The 21,265-nt window shown below is 44.9% G+C and overlaps 1 protein-coding gene across 1 annotated transcript in view; it reads left to right on the top strand.

Moving 5' to 3' along the window:
• palm1a (paralemmin 1a) overlaps window positions 1-21,265 on the top strand; it is a 133,837-nt gene that overhangs the window by 31,220 nt on the left and 81,352 nt on the right. The window contains exon 2 of the mRNA XM_055658752.1: window positions 16,400-16,445. Coding sequence (XP_055514727.1) covers window positions 16,400-16,445 — 46 coding nt within the window. The remainder of the gene's footprint in view (window positions 1-16,399; window positions 16,446-21,265) is intronic.

Here is a 21,265-nt window from a genome sequence, read left to right as displayed (position 1 = left end):
GCTTGGAGAGGGTCAAATAGTGGGTGATATTTACACCTAGGAGCTTAAAGCTCTCAACTATTTCCTCTTCAGCACCACAGATACAGATTGGGGCATGTACTCCGCCCCTCTTCCTGAAGTCAATGTCCAGCTCCTTCATTTTGCAGACATTGAGGAAGATGGTGTTGTCTGGAACACCACGTCACTGAGTTCTCCATCTCCTTCCTGTTTTTCATCTCGTCGTTTGAGATTTCTTGTGGGTAGAAGGAGAGATGGCTTTAACTTTAATGCCAATTGACCCAGTGTGTTACAGTCATGCAGCAAAAAAAAAAGAGAGCGTTTAGCAGTGTTCCGGACTTGATACAGGGCCAAAGTTTCTTTTTGCAAGGACACTCCACATCAGACACCTGCTGGAGAAATTGCTACAGGGACAAATCTGGATAAAACCAAAATGGTTCCTTGTGAACAGTTCCTCCAAATTTTACCATTTAAAATGATTGTTCAATGTATCTGGCTCAGCAGGCTCAAGCTAGTGAACTTTAGCAGCTGAGAGGAGAGGCAAAATGCCAGGATACTCATGGGTTTTGAATAGTGCAGACAGCTCTCTTCACTGCATTGCTGTGAGGCTGAAAGGGAAAAAAAGATTTCAATTGCTTGCATTTATTTCTGATTGCTCTGGGTGTTCAGAGGCAAAAAGCCCTCTTGAACTGGCCAGTGCAGTTTGTCTTACTGTGGGTTCGTAGAGAAGCAAATGGATCATGTATAATTCATAGCAGGGAAACACTCGACACATCGAGTGCCTGAGTTCTCATTTATGGACCCATTTTGATACAACTTTAATGCCTTACCTTACAGTTTAATTTTCAAACCCCAAGCATTTATTTTAACTGAATGATAATGACTTGGTGAGAGGGGGGAGGGGGGGGGGGGGGGGGGGGGGGGGGGGGGGGGGGGGGGAGGCTTCCGCGTGGGGGGGGGGGGGAAAGCTTAACACAATCATTGCCCAATTTAATGCAGAGAAACTGGAGTTGAACCTTTGGAATCATTTTCTACGTAAACACTCTTGACGAGCCAGAGAAGTGGAGCCAAATATTATCTGGCATAAAATCTAAGGACAGTGCTTGATGTGTGTACGTGAATGAGCAGTCACCAGCCAAAGGAGGTATAGTCTAACTCACCCAGGAAGAGATCAAGAGGCTTACACTGACTGGAGGTGTTGGGACATGAACTCAGACCAAGTGTTAAATGAGTGACCAGTCTGATCAGTTTAGATTGCCACTGGGTAAATGCAGATTCAATCTGCTGGTATCTGTGCCTAGGCTTGTGTCTGTAATCCAACCCATATGTACATGTGTGGACAACCTGCAGTGTTCTGAAGCGTTAGAAACAAAAGAAAGAAACTGCATTTATATAGCACCTTCCACAACCTTAAGACACATCAAAGCACAAACCCGTTAACGGAGCACTATATTTTGAAGCGTAGTCGCTGTTTGAATTTAGGAAATATGGCAACGGTTATGTGATGGTGATCAGATAATCTGACTGAGTGAGGCTACCAGACAGATAAATTGGTGTCTGGCTATTTAAGGGCTTAGGTGCTCCTCATCAACAATGCTCCAACTCATGAGCAAAAAGTTGCTCCTCTAGTGGCAGAAGGTTGTCACCGTACAGGCGGTGGGAATGTGAACTGCGGAGCAATGCCAGGAGTGGAGGCGTACGTTTATTAAGCTACCACTGAGGGCATTGTGGAGAATCCCACTCCCTCTCCTTCTGCGTGTAAAGGGATGATTCACGCCGCAGCTACTTCCTCCTCCAACCGCCTTTTATTTCTTTCTTAAAGCCATTCAGCCAATTTCTTCAACCCACAAACCTGCTTTACAGCCAGTTAACTGCAGCGTGAAGCAGCAAGTTGTTTTCAAGCCTATAATTCAAAGTGTTCAAAGCACAAGAATTACGAGCCATCTGGCCCTACTCTGCATTCACCAAGGTAAGAGTGGATGCGGAAGTGGGATAACCTAGAACTAGTGGTCAAGAAGGAACTGCAGATGCTGGAAGATCAAAGGTACACAAAAATGCTGGAGAAACTCAGCGGTTGCAGCAGCATCTATGGAGCGAAGGAAATAGGCGACGTTTCGGCCCGAAACGTCGCCTATTTCCTTCGCTCCATAGATGCTGCTGCACCCGCTGAGTTTCTCCAGCATTTTCGTGTACCTTAGAACTAGTGTTAACAGGTGATCCGTGGTTGGTGTGGACTCGGTGAGCCAAGGACCTGTATCCACGCTGTGTCTTTCAATCAAAACCATGGCTAATCTTCTACATCATGATTACATTCCTTCACTTCTAGCCCCTTATTTCCATTCATATTTCGAAATCTGACAATCTCAGTTTTGAATGGTCATTCCAGGGAATTCCAAGTGTTTGCTACCTGATGAGTAAAGACATTTCCCATCATTTCAGGATTGGGGTCAAGGAAAGAGCGCTCACGTCGGCCCCCTGTTTACACACAATCTTTCCACCACCACCACGCACAAGAAACACAAGAAGCGCAAGACAGACACCATTGTATGCAGATGCCGAGAAGTGTGTTCAGCTCTGGCTGGAACAACTTCTAATCTTGTGTGTGGACTCGATAATAAGAAGAAGATTTCAGGATTAAATGTCCGATACTCTTATTCTAAGACTCTGACCCCTGGCTTGAGACTCTTCGTCCAGTGATGGGAACATTATTGAAAAAGTTCAGAAGGACGGGATTAATCTGCATTTGTTAAGGGGAGATCGTGTCTGATTAATTTGATTGAAATTTTTCTGTGGGTGACCTGGTGTGTCGATGAGGTGCAGTTGATGTAATCTCGAGGGACTTCATTCCGTATGCCCTTTGACCACATGGGAAACTGGGCAGAAGAACTCGAGCCCTTGAGATCGCAGGCAAGGTGGAAAATTACTGTGGATACAAAAGGAACAATTGCCCAAGATTGCAGCATCTGCAGTCTGTCGTGTCCCCAATTGTTCTTGCTTTCTTTCTTCCTCCTTTCTAAAGTAGTGAAGTCGCCTTAGCTCCCGTACAATCTGTGAGATCCACACCAGAATCTGTAACAATTTTGAACAGTGATGTCCAGAGCATCCACCAGCTCTAAATCATCCCATTCAACACACTGGGATGATCAAGCACACCCACCAAATTGTCTTATACACTTCTTCACTGATGCTAAATTCCTATCTGGTTTTCATCCACACTATCTTGCATGAGGATGAAACCCTATGTATTTGCTAAATTTCTCAACTATTTCCCTATCCCTCTTTTATATGTTTCTATCTAGAGTTCCCATCTGGGAGCACTAAAGACTGCAGCAAGATTTTAATATTACCATTGTTTAGAAGTTGGAAGGGTGTGTCCAGCGGGGAGGCACAATGTTCCTTCCTCTTGGTGTTGCAGTTATTAGCTTTTTCCTTTACTTTGTCTAGGACAACTTCAACGTAAAAGCAGACGCAAGGACCTGCAGATGCTGGAACCTTGTGCAAATTACAGAGTGCTGGAGGAACTCAATGGGTCAGGCAGCATCTGTGGAGGGAATAGAGAGACCCTTCAGATTTCAGAAAGGTCCTAACCTGAAACTTGGTCTGCCCATTCCCTCCATTAAGCTTCTCCAGCACTTGGTATGCAACTTAAAAAGATTTTATCTCCATTGAATATCTCAAGCATGCTCAGAGAAGAAATTATGAAGTTATTTAGGACTTTTTTAGCCTCAGAAAGTTCCGACATCAATTTCTTGAGATACTCAACGAGTCAGGCAGCGTTTGTAGTCAGGGAAACAAATAAACCTACCAAGTAATTGATGAAAGATCCCACAACTGAACCAATAACTGTTTCTCTGTCTGACTGCTGAGCCCCTCCTGCATGTTCTGGTTTTATTTCACATTTCCAGCGACTGCCATTCTTTGATTTTCAGAATGCCCCAAAACTCTTTTCAGCTGGGAAATATTTTCAAAGTTGCTGCTTTGATACAAGAAGTGAGAGCAAGTTTACAAAGCAAGATCCCACAACAGTGTGTGGGAATGATCACATTAGTTATTGTGATGATTCTTGACTGAGAGGGGTATTGATCAGAATAGCAGTGGAAACTCCTTACTGAAAGTAGTGTCCTATGACCTTTTATATCTGCTAGAAAACTGGACTAGGCCTTTATGTCACGTGCAGCCTGAAAGACCAGTGACACCTCTTTTACCCAATTACCATACAACTTCTTGCCATAGCCCAGCCCCTTCCCCATGATGACTTACCATGGTTGTTGACAGCAAACAAAACTCAAAGTTCAATGTGTTCATTGAATTTAAATGAGGCACAAACCCAGATTTGAGGGATTAATCCTGTGATCAAACGCCCATTCCAGTTTCCAGTCTTAAAGGTGAGTGTCAATGTAAGGGCACTGTGGAGTTGAATAGAGTGAGGTCTGAGAGCATTGAAGGATAGGGGTGAGGATTTAAATGGAATGCAGAGTGGATGGGGTGGGGTTTACACCAGTCAATAGAAGAAGTTACCATCTCCACTGTAGCTGTCCCGTTGCTAGGCTTCTCGTAAATAAAGTGCAGCAACATCACGCAGGATTTACAATGCCGATGAGCTTCCCGACATCTGGCCTATGCAGAGAGCCAGGAACTCGTCAGTAAGACTTTGCCAGGGACAAAGTTTGTGGATTAGCTCACCGATCAGCCTAAAGTGGGTCAACTTTGTGTACACGCAGACAGCTATTATACTGAGTTGGTCGTCAACCAGACTGGTGATTTCCTTAACAGATTTCTTCAGCCTTTTGATCACAACCAGTGGTTAGGGCCTGGAATGTACTTCCAGGGACAGCAGTGGAGACTGGGTGATTCAAAAGGAGCTGGGTGATTATCTGAAGGGAAAGGGTTTGCAGGGTTACAAGGGGTGGCACAATGGCACTACAGTAGAGTTGCTGCCTTACAGCGCACGAGACCTGGGTGTACATAATTTGTACGTTCCCCCTGTGACTGTGTGGGTTTTCTCCAGGCACTCCAGTTTCCTCTCACACTCCAAAGACGAACAGCTTGTAGGTTAATTGGCTCTGATAAGTTGTAAAAGTTGTCGCTAGTGTGGGTAGGTTAGGGTACAGGGTGATTGCAGGTCGCACTCAGTGGGCTGAAGGGCCTGTTTCCACGCTGTATCTCTAAAATCTAAAGTAACGTTGAAAGTATGAAGGCTCTGCGGAAAGGGTGGGGAAACTGTTCAAATTTGAGCTGAGAGCTGCGCTGAGCTGAGATGAAGAGACAAGTAGATGTTTGAAACACTGTGGCTGAGAGATAAGCTGTTTTTAATGGTTTACCTTCAGAAGTCTGTATCAGGTGGTTTTAGTAATAGAAGGACATGAATGGGAGGGGCCCTAGAGAATAGCAAGAAACATAGAACTGTACAGACACATAGTACTCCAAATGCAGGACCTTGGGGTCCAAGAGCAAAGATCCCTGCAGGTGGCATTACTGGTAGAGAGTGGTGAATAAATCATACGGGCTTGCCTTCATTAGCTGGGGATAGATATAAGAGAGGGAGGGCGTCAGACAACTTTCTGAAATATTAGTTATACCACAGCTGGAATATTGTTTGCAGTCCCAGTTACAAAACTATAGGACATGATTTCTCTGGAGAGAATCCAAAGGAGATTCACAGGGGCGTGGGCTGGGATGGAGTGTTTTTGTTATGAGGAGAGACTGGATCGGCTGGATTGGTTTGCCTTGGAAGAGAGGAGGTTGGGGGGCATAGATACCTTAGACCATAAGAAAACTTTCCCTGGGGAACAAGTGTCTAAGGCCAGGGGCATAGGCTTGTGTAGCAAGGAAGAGACTTACAGAGGATCTGCGGAAGATTTCTTTTCTCCAAGAACCTCTTCTGTACGACTCTGTAGGAAGGAAAAGGTGGCTGTAGCTACAGTAAAGTAAGGTCGTTATCACACAGATCAGTTACTAAAGAAAATGTTGAACAATTTGCCAATTTGGAATGACTTGTTGCAGGATCCCCACTGAGAAAATAAAGAGAGAGAAAGAACAGAAGGGATAGAAGAACAAGTAGGCCATTCTGCCTCTTGATGTTGATCTTTTACCTCAGCACCATTTTCCTGCAAAACTCAAAATCTTTTGATTCCGTTAACATCTAAAATATCCATCTTCCCCATGTTGAATATTCTCAGTGTCTGAGCAACCACAGCCCTATTGGGGAGAGACCTCCCACATGATAGACATTTCTCCGCACTTCTGTCCCTCAATTCAAAATGGCGACCTCTGGCTCTAGACATCCAGCAATGGGAATCATCAGCTCCGCTGTCAAGCAGTGTAAGAAATGTAGGAAGGAACTGCCGATGCTGGTTTAAAGCGAAGATAGACATAAAATGCTGGAATAACTCAGCTGGACGGGCAGCATCTTTGGAGAGAAGGAATGGGTGACGTTTCGGGTCGAGACCCTTCTTCAGACTGATGTAAGAACTTGCATTAGAATGGGATATTTTGTAAAACAAGGAATGTATATCTGGTGTCGTGGGCTGGATTTTTGCCATTGGTGTCCAGAGCATTGACCTTTATAAGACGAGAAGCCACTTTTAATAAGTAAATCAGGCTAGGCGATGTAAATAGGAGCTGGCTGCTATTTTCGGAGGAAGAGTTGTGGGACCTTTGTGGAACTCACTCCAACCTGCCGAACAAGTTGTGGAAAAGAGGAGACCATAAAAGGCAGGGGCCCCTGAAATAAGGAGGACAACAAAACAAATCTGGGATAAACTGAGGGAATCATGCTGTTAAATGGTCAATGGATGAACGAATAAAAGGAAAAGAAATAGAGCAGGCAACAGCCTTTCCGGCACTGGTGCGTGTGCCCAGCGCACACTTCAAACAAAGAATGGCTTCATTTCCTGAGGCCACCACTACCCCTCCCCCATCTCCCACCACTCCCGCCCGGACAGTCCATACACAGAGATCACACAGCGGAAAAGTCAGCCCGGCTGATTATTGGAATTATAATAAAAAATAACAGACAAAACCATTCAGCAGGAAGGGGAAGGCTCGGCGGAGGCTCGGCGCTGTGCTGAAAGCCCCAGCAGACACATAGAAAACCAAGGTGCTGGCATTGGCGACTGGAGAACGTTTCCATGGTCACCAGCTTTGGCTTCATCCTCAGTGCACGCCCCAAGCTTTGGAGCAGGCTCTGTGTTTAGGAAACTGATACTGAGTGTGTTTTTATTACCCCTTGTCGACTGCTGTCTGTGATTGTTGAGAGATTTAGAAAGGGTGTTTGAATTGAACCCTTTTCTCTGCGTTGACTCGGGAACTGCGATTAGTGAATGGTCCTCAGACAACCAAACAAGCCCCTTTTGTCCATTCTCAGGGTGACGATTCGTGCAAAACCTCAATTTTTCCCAGGGTTGCTGATTGAATGCTCTAATCAAAATCTACTTCAATGCAGCAACAAGGAACTGCAGATGCTGGTTTACAAAAAAAGACACAATGTGCTGGGAAGAGTCTGAAGAAGTGTCCTGACCTGAAACGTCACCAATCCATGTTCTCCAGAGATGTGACCTGACCCGCTGATTTATTCCAGCACCTTGTGTCTACTTCAATGCACATGTTCTTATGTCTCTCACCAAGATCTTGAATGCAAATCTGTACTGTGCACAGCGCGCCAGAAACAAGAGGTACTGGTCTTGTACATGGCATCAAAAGTCCATATCTGCATTTACTTTTCTCAGTTTCCATCCACTATTTCCACAATAAGCGAGGATTTACCCCTCATGTTTACACACTTGATGCAAATTCCTGGTCAGATGCCTCCCAGATAATAGGAGAAGGGATTCAGATGACCTTGCCCTGGGGCAGCCTAGGTGGATATTCCAAGGTCAGATGGATCCCCTCAGTGCAGCACTGGACAGATAAGTCACTCAGGTAACTCCCATGCTTTGCTTTAAGCCTTCAGAATCATCACACTTCCATAAATACCAAGTTGTAGTGCAGTCAGATTGAATGTTTTCTACAGTGCCTCTATAGGAATTGTTAAGAGTCATTAGAGACATGTCAAATTTTCTTCGTCATCTGAGGAAATAGAGGCATTGCTGAGCTTTCTTGGCCATGGTGTAAATGCAATTGGACCAGGACAAATTGTTGATGGTATTTACACTGAAGAACTAGGAATATTGTGTAGATAGACACAAAATGCTGGAGTAATTCTGCGGGACATGCAGCATCTCTGGAGAGAAGGAGTGGGTGAAGTTTCAGGTTGAGACCCTTCTTCAGGAATATGGTGTGGTATACCATGGACCAAGTCTCTCCCATGACAGTCAATACACAAAATTAACTCATCCTATTGTGTGCCATCAGCACATGCAAGGTCGCAATACCTTTTAGAATGTTTTTACCAATGTAGAGGTACATAAAATTATGAGTGGCATTGATATGGTGGAGAGCCAGAATCTGTTCCCCATGAACACCGTTTGTCTTTAACTGGAGCGCACTGGTTTAAGAGAGAGGGAGGAAGTTTGATCATTGGAGTACATTTTTCACACAAAAAGTAGTTGATATCTGGAACGAGCTGCCAGAGGAGGTGGTGGAGGCAGAGACTGTAACAAGATGTAAGAGCCATCTGAGCAGGTATTTAAATGAGCAGAGCATATGGGGGATATGGAAAGAATGCAGGGAAGTGAGATTAGTATAGATAGAGATGATGGTCGGCATAGATGCAATGGCTGAAGAGTTTGTTTCTACATTATATAATTCTAGGGCAATATATCATGAGATACAGCATGGAAAAAGACCCTCCATCCCAATTAGTCTACATTGAACATCAACCAAAACCACCCATTTACACTAATTACCACGCAACCTTGTGAAATGGCGTAACATTGAGTTGCAGTGTTAAGCACATCACAATAGTTGATACGTGCTTCACTATAATTCACATATCAAGGAACTGTTGATGCCATGATTCTGTGCACATGAGTTGTACATACAAGCACACACAGATGGTGGGAGCATTACCAATCTTCATGTAGTGCACAACCAGCTCCCATCCTGTTCACCTCACAGTGTGTATGTAAGCACACATGTGCGTATTCCTATTTCTATAATGGGGATAGCCCCAACATGGCCAATTGAGGAGTGCATTGGAATTGAAGAATCATGTCCACATAAATCAATGACTTGACAGATTCCTCCCATGTAATGGAAGCATCAACATTTCCTCCTGACATTTAATTAACACCATCAATTCCTCCACCACACTAACCAAGAAACAATATTTTGACCAGAAACTTAATTACTAAATTAGCTAGAACATGTCACAGGCTATATCTGTGCAGTAAAGACTCTTGGCCTTGCAAATCCACTGTAGCTCCTGCAAGCCCTAAGCCCTCAGAATTCTCTCTCGCTTTCTCTGTGAAGGCTGCTTCAATGTCACTCGATTTAGCACAAATGCAGCCCATTGAACTGCCATCCCCTTGAACCAGACTGAGATTCACTGCAATCCAACACAGACATAAAAAAAAAGACACAAAGTGCTGGAGTAATTTAGCAGGTCAGGCAGCATCTCTGGAAAATATAAATAGGTGATGTTTCGGGGTCAATTTCCTTCTTCAGACCACGGAAAAAGACACAAAGTGCTGGAATAACTCAGCGATAAAGTAAGATACAAAGTGCTGGAATGTGCTTTGTTTGGAGCTCTAGAAACAACCTACCAAAGTGCCCTTCCCATCACTAGGAGAAGCCTTGACCTGCGCTGCATGAAAGGCAGGGGCTGCTTCACTTTGGTATTTTACCATCTTCAGGAAAGAATCTATTATGTGGTCGATTTATGAAAGTGCATCGCCATTTTCCAATTCATTCCTCAATTGACCACGTATGGACAGACCCCATTACAACAATGTCGGGCTTGGCAGTACCTCTTCACCACCCAGATACCAATTCAGATTCATTTATTGCCATTACCACCAGGGTTCAAAGAAATTCCTTGTTTGCATGAAGCTCACGGAGTAAGCAGTCAACATTCTTGATTAGTGCAGGTGTCAGAGGTTATGGGGAGAAGGCAGGAGAATGGGGTTAGGAGGGAGAGATAGATCAGCCATGATTGAATGGCAGAATAGACAGGATGGGAAAATGGCCTGATTCTGCTCCTATCACTTATGATACAGTAATTATAAATACATCAATCAGTGCCACAATGAGTGTGACACAGCAACATTGGGCAAGATTGTAGTGAATATTCCGAGAAGTACAAACAAATATTAAAGTACAATGGTGGTCACGAGCAGACACTTCCTGTCATCCATTGGGTGAGGTGTTGACATCCTGACTTGGAGGTTCATTCCCACAACTCCAAAATAAAGGTCATAGGTTGGCTCCGTGTGGGGTAGTGCAGTTTTGCAGGGATTACTTGGCATCTTACTGGTCAACAGCAACTCTTTGATGCTTCCTCAACAATTCTGAATGAAGCTCCCTGACCTCCCGCCACTACTTCCTCACCATGAAATCAGAAGGTGCAGAATTCCAGCTTGGGCTTCAGCCGTGAGTTGCTCCCTGCTGGATCCCAGGCTTGGACCAAGCAGCCTGAAAGGGAAGTCATGAGGAGAGACATCCAATTTACCAGGAGATTACGCTGAAGCAAGCTGCTTCCAAAGATAGAAACTTGGATTTCTCCAGGGACAAAATCATTAGAGTGCAGAACCTGCTCTGATGCTCTTAGAGCTGATATCTGATAGCCTCGACAAATATGCATAATGCATAACACTTGGATTTTACAATGGCTAATGCTGAACCAGTGCATTAATGGAATGTCTGAAACACAAGATGACATCAGGACTGATGTACACTGCCATCTCCAACAGGGCTTCTGTAAATGTATGTGCCTCTTGTAATTAGTTCAAATGTCTCACAGCAAAGTGACCCCTGTCGCAGGCCACAGTTCATTCAGTCAGATCCTCGCCATAATATACATGTGGTCACTTAAATAAGATGATAACCAGGTCACAAGGTCTCAAATCACGTAGCCCAGTAAAACATTACCTAACTCGATCACCAACTCTCTACCCTAATCTTTAAATGATTAAACCTTTAAATTGCTATCTAACCCAGGGTCACCAACTCTCAATCACACAGCCCTGTAAATTATCAGCTAACTGGCTAGCAGTTGCACAGGACAATTCCATATATAAAGAAGCAGTCCATCCCAACATTCAGCAAGGCAGTGTCAACATTCAGCTACAGACTGATAGATCATCATGTCACATTCGTATCGCGCTGTAAATTATGGAGATCCCATTGCTCAACTCCCTGTTCTGAAAGAATGACAACAAATGTAAGATGCCTTCACGGGCCGAGACAACCTGATGAAAAATATCGCCAACTGCCAGCCTTAACATCACCCCATGGCCGCACACACTGAAACTGTTCCCCTCTAATCCCCAGGCAAATCCAGGCAATGGCTATCTCCTACGCGACACAGCCTACACAACATTCAGTTTAACTGGCATCATTGATCAGAAACATGTAGTCAACAACATGTCATTAAAAGAGCAGGGCAGAGGCTGTATATTCCACTATGTGACTCACTCACACCTGGAGTACTGTGCACAGTTTTGGTCCCTTTATTTTAACAAGCATCTCCTAGCTTTGAAGGCAGACCAGGCCAATTCTAGTCACCCATCTCAAGTGGCTAAACAAATTAGATCTATATTCTTGGAATTTAAAAGAATGAGTTGAGGCCAGTGTAGATCAGCCATGATCATATTGAGTTGTGGGACTGGGCTTGAGGGGCCGAGTGGACTAATCCTGCTTCTATTTGCTTGTGTTCTTCTATTCTTGTGCTGTTGTGAAGTATTGTATATAACATCTTGTTGAGATACCTCAACACAAAGGAGTACCTCAAGTGAGGGGATAGAGTTACAAGATTATGGGGCAGTCATTTAAAAAGGAGGCATGTAGGAATCTCTTCATGCAGACGGTGGTGTTTCTGTGAAATTCTCTGCCCAGAGGCTGGGTCATCAGGAGGGATTTTTAGTGGAAGTGTTCGCATTTTTGGAAGATCGTGGAACTGGGTGTTATGAGGAACAGAAGGGAAGTCAAGGCCAACATAGAACATGCATGATGATATTTAACGGCAGGACTGGCATGAGGGACCGAGTGGCACCTTCTCCTGCTCCTTACGTTCTTAACTGCTCAGACATTTTTCATTATGTAAAAGGCAGACATGCAGCTCCATCATTAGTCAAAGAGCTGTGTGGCACGGTGGCGCAGCGGTAGAGTTGCTGCCTTACAGTGCCAGAGACCCAGGTTTGATCCTGACTATGGGTGCTTTATATAGCGAGTTTGTACTTTCTCCCCGTGACCTGCATGGGTGTTCTCCGGGAGCTCTGGTTTCCTCCCACCACTCCAAGGTCGTACAGAATTGCAGGTTAATTGCCTTGGTATAATAGTAAGTCGCCCCTAATGTGTGCAGGATAGTGCGGGGATCGCTGGTTGGCGCGGGGTGTGTGGGCCGAAGAGCCTGTTTCCGTGCTGTATCTCTAAAGTAAACTAAAAGCTCAACACCATAGAGAACAAAGCAGGTCAAGCAGCCTCCTTGACTGTCACCCTATTCCCCCCCATCCTGCTGCGACCATCCCCCAGAATACTCACTCCCTCCACTTTCAGGGTGACATGACTGCAGTGTTCACCATGTGCAAAATTCTCTGGCAAATGCCTTTCCGATAGCACCTCTCAAACTACTTAGAAGGGCAAATGATGGCAAACACAGGGGGGGAAGCAAATTCATTGCAAAATAGATGACTTGCTTGGAAATATATTGATGTGGCTTCATCCTGGATCTTCTTTGCCAATGGCGCTGTGGGATCACCATCACCAGAGAGTCTACACTAGTTCAAGGACAATGTTCACCAACTTCTGAAGGGCAGTTACAGATGGGTAATAAATGTTTGACTTGTCAGCAACATCCACATCCTGGAAATCAATAGGGAAAAGTTGTAAAAGATTATTGAATGATTATTTGAAGCATGCAGTGGATTGTTAAACGCTGAGGCAGCATTAGAAGGCCATAAAGGGCTATGCAGACAATAATGCTCCAAGGATCTACACTCAAAGATTGCTAGAAGGTGTTGTTGGCGGTGTTATCCTCAGAAGACAAGAGAGATTTGTGTATGTTCCCAGTGAATCTTACCAATGTCTACAGATGCACAAAGAACGCATGCTATCACGATGCAGGACACAAAATACTGGAGTAACTCAGCGTGACAGGCAGCATCTCTGGAGAGAAGGAATGGGTGACGATAAGGGTCTCGAAATGTCACCCATTCCTTCTCTCCAGAGATGTTGCCTGCCCTGCTGAGTTACTCCAGCATTTTGTCTCTATCTTTGATTTGGACCAGCATCTGGAGTTCTTTCCGACACTACCAGGGTGCATTGCAGCTGGGTATGGCAACAGGTCGAACCAAGACCACAGGAAACTGCAGAGAGTCCTGGATGCAGCCCAGTGTATCGCACAGACCTGCCTCCACCGCATCGACTCCGACACTTCACACTGCCTCAGAGAATCAGCCAATATATTACATGGATACATAGATACAGAGACAATAGGTGCAGTAGGCCATTCGGCCCTTCGAGCTAGCACCGCCATTCATGGTGATCATGGATCGTGGTGATCAAGGACCACTCACAGTCGGATCATTCCCTCCTCTCCCATTGCCCATTGGAAAGAAGGTACAGAAACTTTAAAAGCCTCACCACCAGATTCAGGTGGTACATGAGCGAACCTCTCATGCACTAAGGATGTTTTCCTGATCTCCCAATCTACCTCGTTGAGGAACTCACTTTTTTTAAATCTACACTTCCTCTACAGCTGTAACACGATATTCTGCACCCTATTTATTTTCTCCTTTGCACTACCTGGTGTACACCGATGTCTGCTTTGATCTAATAGAATAGCAGACAAAACAGAGTTTCTCACTGTATCTCGATACAGGCGACAATAACATAACTATAGGAATACCATTACCAACCAAGCATTACTTGCCCATAACCTGCTAACAAATGTCCAGTCAGAGTTTCTTCGGGCCATTTCTCCTGCTATCACCACAGCACTGGTGTAAACATGAACCAGAGAACTGAATTCCAGAGGTGAATAGAATAGAATAGAATACTTTATTGTTACATGTGACAAGTCACAGTGAAATTCTTTGCTTGCATACTTTGCCAAGGTATGCAAATAGTCGCCCGTGAAAGGTGCTTACAAAGTTACAAATTTGTGAGTTACCAGTGAGCGAGACTCGTTGCCCTGGACATCAACGTAACGGTTGACTTGGACAAAAGGAGCCCTGATAAAATTACAGTCAATGGGCACCAAACGGAAAACACACCAATGGTTGGAGTCATATCTTTCATGACCTTATATATTCATCTTTTGTGTTGAGTCATATTGCAGCCCAAGGTGTCCTCATTTGGAACTTTTGGTTACCGCAGTTGTTCAGGAAGCATGGCTTGTAAAATTAAATTCACGCTGAAAATGACCGTGCATTTAAGAATATCAGAAATAAAATAAAACACAATGCTGGAAACACTCAGCAGGTTGGGCAGCATCTGTAGAGGGAGAAACTCACAACAATTCAGATCGATGACCTTTCACAGAAAGACCCTTCATCGGGTCAAAGTTCAGAGTTGGCGGGGATGCTCAAACCCTTTTTGCTCCTCCCTGTGTCAAACCCCTTCAAAGTGTCAGGATGCTCCCACAGTGACTGTAAGAAGGGAATCTATCAATGCATCAGAAATTTCTGATTGCAATTATCAAATTAAAATCAAGACACAGGAGTCTGCACCAGATTGTTGCCTCAAATTAAAATCATCCAATATTGCTCCACTTAAAATGATATTGATACTATTGCTCAAACTCATGAAGAGTTTTGATACTCAAGATTCAAGTCCAGAGTGTTCATTTGTCATATTCTCCAGATATGAACAATAACAATAACAATAACACTTGCTGCGACTTTACAGGCCCATTAGACGCCACAGCAACTACAAATAAAATATAAATGATTAGTTATTCTAATTAAACTAGACCAAGATAGTGTAAAAGGCCAAAGTACGTGGAGCGACCACAGCAGCGTAAAGTCTGCAGTGGTTCAGTGGGGTTGACGCGGTTGAGGTAGGATTGTAGTTAGGGTTATGCAGGATGATTCAAGAACCTGATTAGTTTAGTTTAGTTTAGTTTAGAGATGCAGCACTGAAACAGGCTCTTTGGCCCACCGACCAGCGATCCCCGTACATTAACACTATCCTACACACACTAGAGGCAATTTACAATTTTACCAAGCCAATTAAGCTACAAACCTGTACGTCTTTGGAGTGTGGGAGGAAACCGGAACTCCTGGGAAAACCCACGCAGTTCACGTGGAGAACGTACAAACTCCGTACAGACAGTACCCGTAGTCAGGATCGAACCCGGGTCTCTGGCGTGTTAGGCAGCAACTCTACCGCTGCACCACCTCGCCGATTGTTGATGAGAAGAAGCTGGAGATAATGGCTCTCAGACTTCTGTACGGTCCTTCTGATGGTAGCAGAGAGATGAGCGTGTGGCCAGGGTGGTGTGGGTCTTTGATATATTAGCCACCATATTGAGGCAGCACTTCCGATAGATCCCTTCACTCGTGAGGAGGTCAATACCCGTGATGGACTGGGTAATGCCCACCACTTTCCGCAGCCTCTTTCATTCACGAGCGTGCAAATTTCTGAACCAGGCCGTGATGAAACCGATCGGTATGCTCTCCACTGTGTACTTGTTGCGGCTACAAAAAAAAGACACATTATGGCAGAAGGATCAGTGACCAAAGGACACAGATCCGTTGCCAAAACAACCAGGAGCGAGGTGAGCCTTGCTGGGCAAGATCTGAAAAGCAATCGCCTCAAGGAATATTGGAAGAGGAATTACAGGGATCCGCAAGGGGAATGAGCTATAAGATGAATTATATGACTCATGAAGGCAGGACAAGTTGAAAACCCTTTCAGTGAGGCTTGGTGCGCTGAAATAGAGATCTGCATGAATCTTACAATTGCGGTCCTAAGCCTAATGCAGTGTAAATTTCTGGTACTTGATTGACGGAACCATTCATCCCTGTTCCAAATGTGCTGCTTATATTTGAGACTCTTGTTCTGCTCAGGGAATTATGGTACTGTGAGACATTACTGAACAGCATCTCCAAACATCGGAACCGGGTTAGACTGCACTTTGCAGCTGAACCTTCCACAAGCAGACATTATGAGGCTAGACCAGAACAGGTTCTTGAAGCTTTCCCTGTTCATTGATTTCGGATCGAGTGTATTAACATTTATTTCAGCAGAAGAGCTCTTATTGTTTTTGTTTTCTCTTACCGAGTGTTTTTTTCTTCCTTAGGATGTCCGAGTCATTGTTTCAGCAGGAGAGGCTGCAAGCGATCGCGGTGAGTCTAAATTTAACATCCTAATCTTTCCATTTAAACGCCTCACGGGAAACTTGCTACATTCGGCTAAAGAGATGTTGTCCGGAAATCTAGAATCCTCACTCTTCTTCATTGTAGAAGCCTGTGGGACTTGTAGGCCAATGTATCAGCCAGGCCCAGACAGATACATCTCGCAGAGGTTCGACAGCAATGAGTGAAAATGCTGAAAATACTCTATCCCTTGGCAGGGCAGCCAAGCTCCCGTATCGGTGCACCAATAAGTAACCTTGGGTGCCGGGTGACTGTCCCTTGTCTGAGAAAGAGCAGAGGGACACAAGTCAATCTACTGACTGGAAGGCTTGGCTCTGGGGTGAAAAGTCTCGCTGGGCACTCTCTGCTCCTTGTTTGCTCCCTTTGGATGTGGATCGAGCCTCAGGCCATTCTCTCCTCCCCATCCGTGAATTGGCATTCCCTCATTCCGTGCAATCTCCATGAACCAACACATCTGTGATTGGGATAAACCATCACTCTAATTACTCCTGGCACCTTTACAATTATATAAATACATTTTCAAAGACACAAACTTTCAGATATTAAAGGTTTCATTACCTGCTTTGTTTTGCAGCAGATGTATTGTGGCGAAGCAGCTTTACTTGTAATATTTTGTGCTGATGGAGCAGTTCTGTTCTTGCCTTGCTTGATCGATGAGACTATTAAGATGCCTTCTGTGAATATAAAGGTACAGTCTAGCACGGGATAGAGTATTGAAACCAGTTGCTCCAGCTACAGAAACCCCTTCTCTTGGGTTAGCAGAGCCATAGAGAACCACCTCCTACCTCTGGTCAATGTGCCCCTGACTCACTTACCTGGGCATTGTGGCACAAGAGGCAGGAACGTGCCAGAGATCAGATGCCAGCCTATCCGACCTCCCTCTCTGCTACATCACTGAGTCTGTGATAAACCTTGGGCCTCGTATCCAGGCTCTTTCTTACATCTGGTGTAACAAGCAAGGCCCCAATCATTTGAAAAGAGTCACTGACCTGGCAGAAAAATGATGAATGATTTTCAACATTTCAATTAGTATTCAGTTTACTGAGTTTTAAATAAACGCTTTCTGATATTATTTAAAGTCATTCTGCATGCAAACAGGCCCTTCTGCCCAATTCGTCAATACCAACCAAGTTTCCTACCTGAGCTACTGCCATTTCCCTATATTTGTCCCAGATCTCTCTGCACCTTTCCTATCTAAAGGACATTTTTTAACATTGTAATCGTACCTGATTCTACAGTTCCCTCTGGCCCGTCATAAATCCGCTGTAAAAGGCAATGTTGCATCTGCTGCAATGGTCCTTTCATTGTTCAGTGGAGGTTTAGTGCCCAGGAGGGAAATGGTTGGAGTTATGCATGTGCCTGTTCTCACGTCCTTGGTTAGATTAATCTTCAATTCCCAGGCTGAGAGTCAAAACAAAATATCAGAAACAAAGAATCTAAGAGCTGAGGCGTGGTGCTCGTGAGTCCTGTGCACTGCTGCTTTAGTTTCCACCATACTTCTTCCCTATTTACATCCGACGGACATAACTCAGACAGTGACGGGAAAAGGACAAGCTTTCTAGGAGGTAATGGAAAATTGGAAGCCCATTTGTACCCATTCCCAATTCCGTAACAATACGATAGAACGATAGAACTTTATTCATCCCAGGAGGGAAATTGTTCCTCTCCTCCCAAAGCCCACCATTAACTCCTTAGTCTTGTTGGGGTTGAGCTGCAGGTGATTCAGCCCACACCACTTAACAAAATTATTGACTACACTTCTGTATTCAGCTTCCCTCCCCTCACAAATGCAGCCCACATTTGCAGAGTCGGCTGAAAACCTCTGGTGGCAGGAGTCCGAGTTATATCTGAAGTGCGAGGTGTTGATGGTGAGCAGGAAGGGAGAGTGGACCATCCCCTGTGGGGCCCCTGTGTGTTACTTTGGTAGTGCCACTCTTGTCCATTGTCAGTGAAGCTGAATTTGACTCAGCAGCTTCTTCCCCAACACCTGTTACCTCAGGACCATGGGGCTTGGGACTCTCTTCTGGTTGTGTAGACATAAAGGACACGGTGCTCATTTATATTCCATTCCATATGTGCAAAAACAGCGAGTAAAAATAGTTAGGGATTCAAAACAAATGACCAGATCGACTAATCTAACCAGCAGATCAAAGCAGAAACTAAACCAGGATTCACCAGCACTATGATTCAGCTCTCAGATTCTTTGTTTCCGATATTTTGTTTTAACTTTCAGCCTGGGAATTGATGATTAATCTAACAAAGGACGTGAGAACAGGCACATGCATAACTCCAACCATTCCCCTCCTGGGCAGTAAACCTCCACTGAACAAGGAAACTAACATTGCAGCAGATGCAACGTTGCCTTTTAGAGCGGATTTATAATGGGCGATGGGCGACCACGCTCCCCCCCCCCCCCCCCCTCCTCCAGTCTCCACCCCATCCCGTCACTCCCCCTGATGCATGATTCTCTTCCAAACCAAAACGATTTAGTTCCATTGTTCCAATTTTTCTCCCCCCCCCCCCCCCCCCCCTCCCAAGCCATGGTTCCCATACCCTATCTCCAACCAAATTCAAAATAATTTCAACATAAAAATAACATTGATGTTGGCACAGAATCACACTTTGCTGACTATGAAACAGTTGTTCTAGCGATAGAGACATTGGATGATTAATCACTTTCATGTGGAGGAGTCTGGGGATTATGCTTATAAATGTAGGATGACTATGAGGTGGTTTACAGCCATGAAGTCGGCAGCTGGAGTGGGATGGCACAGGGCTGGAGGAAATGTGATGGTGATTAGCACACATTTTAAACAAAATGTATTTGACATTTTCTTTATAAAGAGCAGGAGCTTGGTACACAAAGTCTTAGGCCATAGAACAAAGAACAGCACAGCACAGGAATGTTTGTGCCAAACATGATGCCAAGTTAAAGTGATCTCATCTTCCTGAACATGGTCCATATCCCTCTATTCCCTGCATATCCATGTGTCCATCTAAAAGCCTCTTAAACAACGCTATCATATCTCCCTGCACCCCCTGGCAATGCGTTCCAGGCCCCCACCATCCTCTGTGTAAAAAACGATCTGCACATCAACATGAAACCTTTCCCCTCTCACCTTGTAGCTACGTCCTCTAGCATTGGACATTTCCATCCTGGGAGAAAGGGTCTGACTGTCTACCCTATCTATGTCTCTCATAATTTTATATACTTCTATCAAGTCTCCATTCAAACTCTGACATTCCAGAGAAAACAATCCAAGTCTATCCAACCTCTCCCTTTAATCTGAAACCCTCTAATCCAGGCGCCATTCTGGTACACCTGCCCTGCATCCTTTCCAACGCCTCTACATCTTTCCTGCTTGTGCGCATATTCTTTGCAGATGTTTCTTGATTTGGTTTCTTGCCATGAAATGTCTGTTACTATTATTCACATCTTTCACAAAGTTTCATGGAAGACAAAAGTGCAGGAATTCAATCAATGGAGGCTAATTAGCCATTCGTTAGCAGGTGTAATGTGAATGTCCTGTTCCTTGTCTACTTGTTTATTGGACAAAGATGTTTTCCTTTATGATCTGTGACAGAGCAAGATGCACCAGTCCCATGAAGGAAGTCAGTGGCCGTGGGATGAGTGCAGTGTCCAAGCCTGTTGTTGGTGGGTCAATTATCGAGATGTTGGGATTTGAAATCAGCCTTCGTCAGAGCAACCCTTCAATAACCATCCAGTCTTACAGACACTGCGTCTTGCACGGATAGACCTCGTGGATCAAGACCCCTTCCGCAACCTTCCAGCAGTTGGTTTAATTCTCCTGACTTGCACGATAGGCAGAAGATAGACACAAAATGCTGGAGTGACCCAGCTGGGTCAGGCAGCATCTCTGGAGGGAAGGAATGGGTGACGTTTCGGGTCGAGACCCTTCTTCAGACGAAACGTCGCCGATTCCTTCTCTCCGGTTATACTGCCTAGCCCGCTGAGTTACTCCAGCATTTTGTGCCTCTCTTCAGTGTAAACCAGCAGCTGCAGTTCCCTCCTACACATTTTGTATGCACAATAGTCAGATGTGTAAAGGATCATAGTATCTTGGAGTCATAGCGTACCACAACTGATCCGTCAGAACACCAAGCGTACGATGACCATCACACACCTATGTACACTAATCCTACATTGTCATCCCTCTCTTCCCCATGCCCCAACTAGGTGTGTACCCATATCTCCCACTATAATACTCCCCTCTTTCTCTTTCTCCCCATCCCCCCTTCCCTTCTACCTAGATCCCCTCTGCTGGCTTCACATTTCACTGATCTTCTTTCCTTATCTTACAGCCCTTTGTCGCCTTTCTTTCCTCAGGCCTTTGTCATTTACTCCACCCATTTGTCAATCAAATCCCCCTCACCTGTATCCACCTATCACTTGCCAGGCTTTGTCCAGCCCCTACCTCTCGTTTCCAGCTTTTTCTCCCTCCACTACAATCAGTCTGAAGAAGGATCTCAACACAAAATGCCACCTATCCATGTCTTCCAGAGATGCTGCCTGACCGGCTGAGTTACTCCAGCACTTTGTGTTTTTTTGTAAACCAGCATCCACAGTTCCTTGTGCCTATACTAATCTCATGTTCCCGCCCCCCCCCCCCCCTCCCCCCACCCCACCCCCGCTCTCAGTCTGTTAATCCTCCACCACATGTGCTTCCTGCATTTGCCTGATGTTAAATCTCACTGGGGATGAATCAGTGCGGCACGTCTGCCCTTCAATAAACTTCATCCCACCTGACACTGTGCCTACCCACACTTAA

Source organism: Leucoraja erinacea, chromosome 29 (genome assembly GCF_028641065.1).
Source record: "Leucoraja erinacea ecotype New England chromosome 29, Leri_hhj_1, whole genome shotgun sequence".
NCBI lineage: Eukaryota > Metazoa > Chordata > Chondrichthyes > Rajiformes > Rajidae > Leucoraja > Leucoraja erinaceus.
This window is presented reverse-complemented; position numbering and strand designations above follow the sequence as displayed.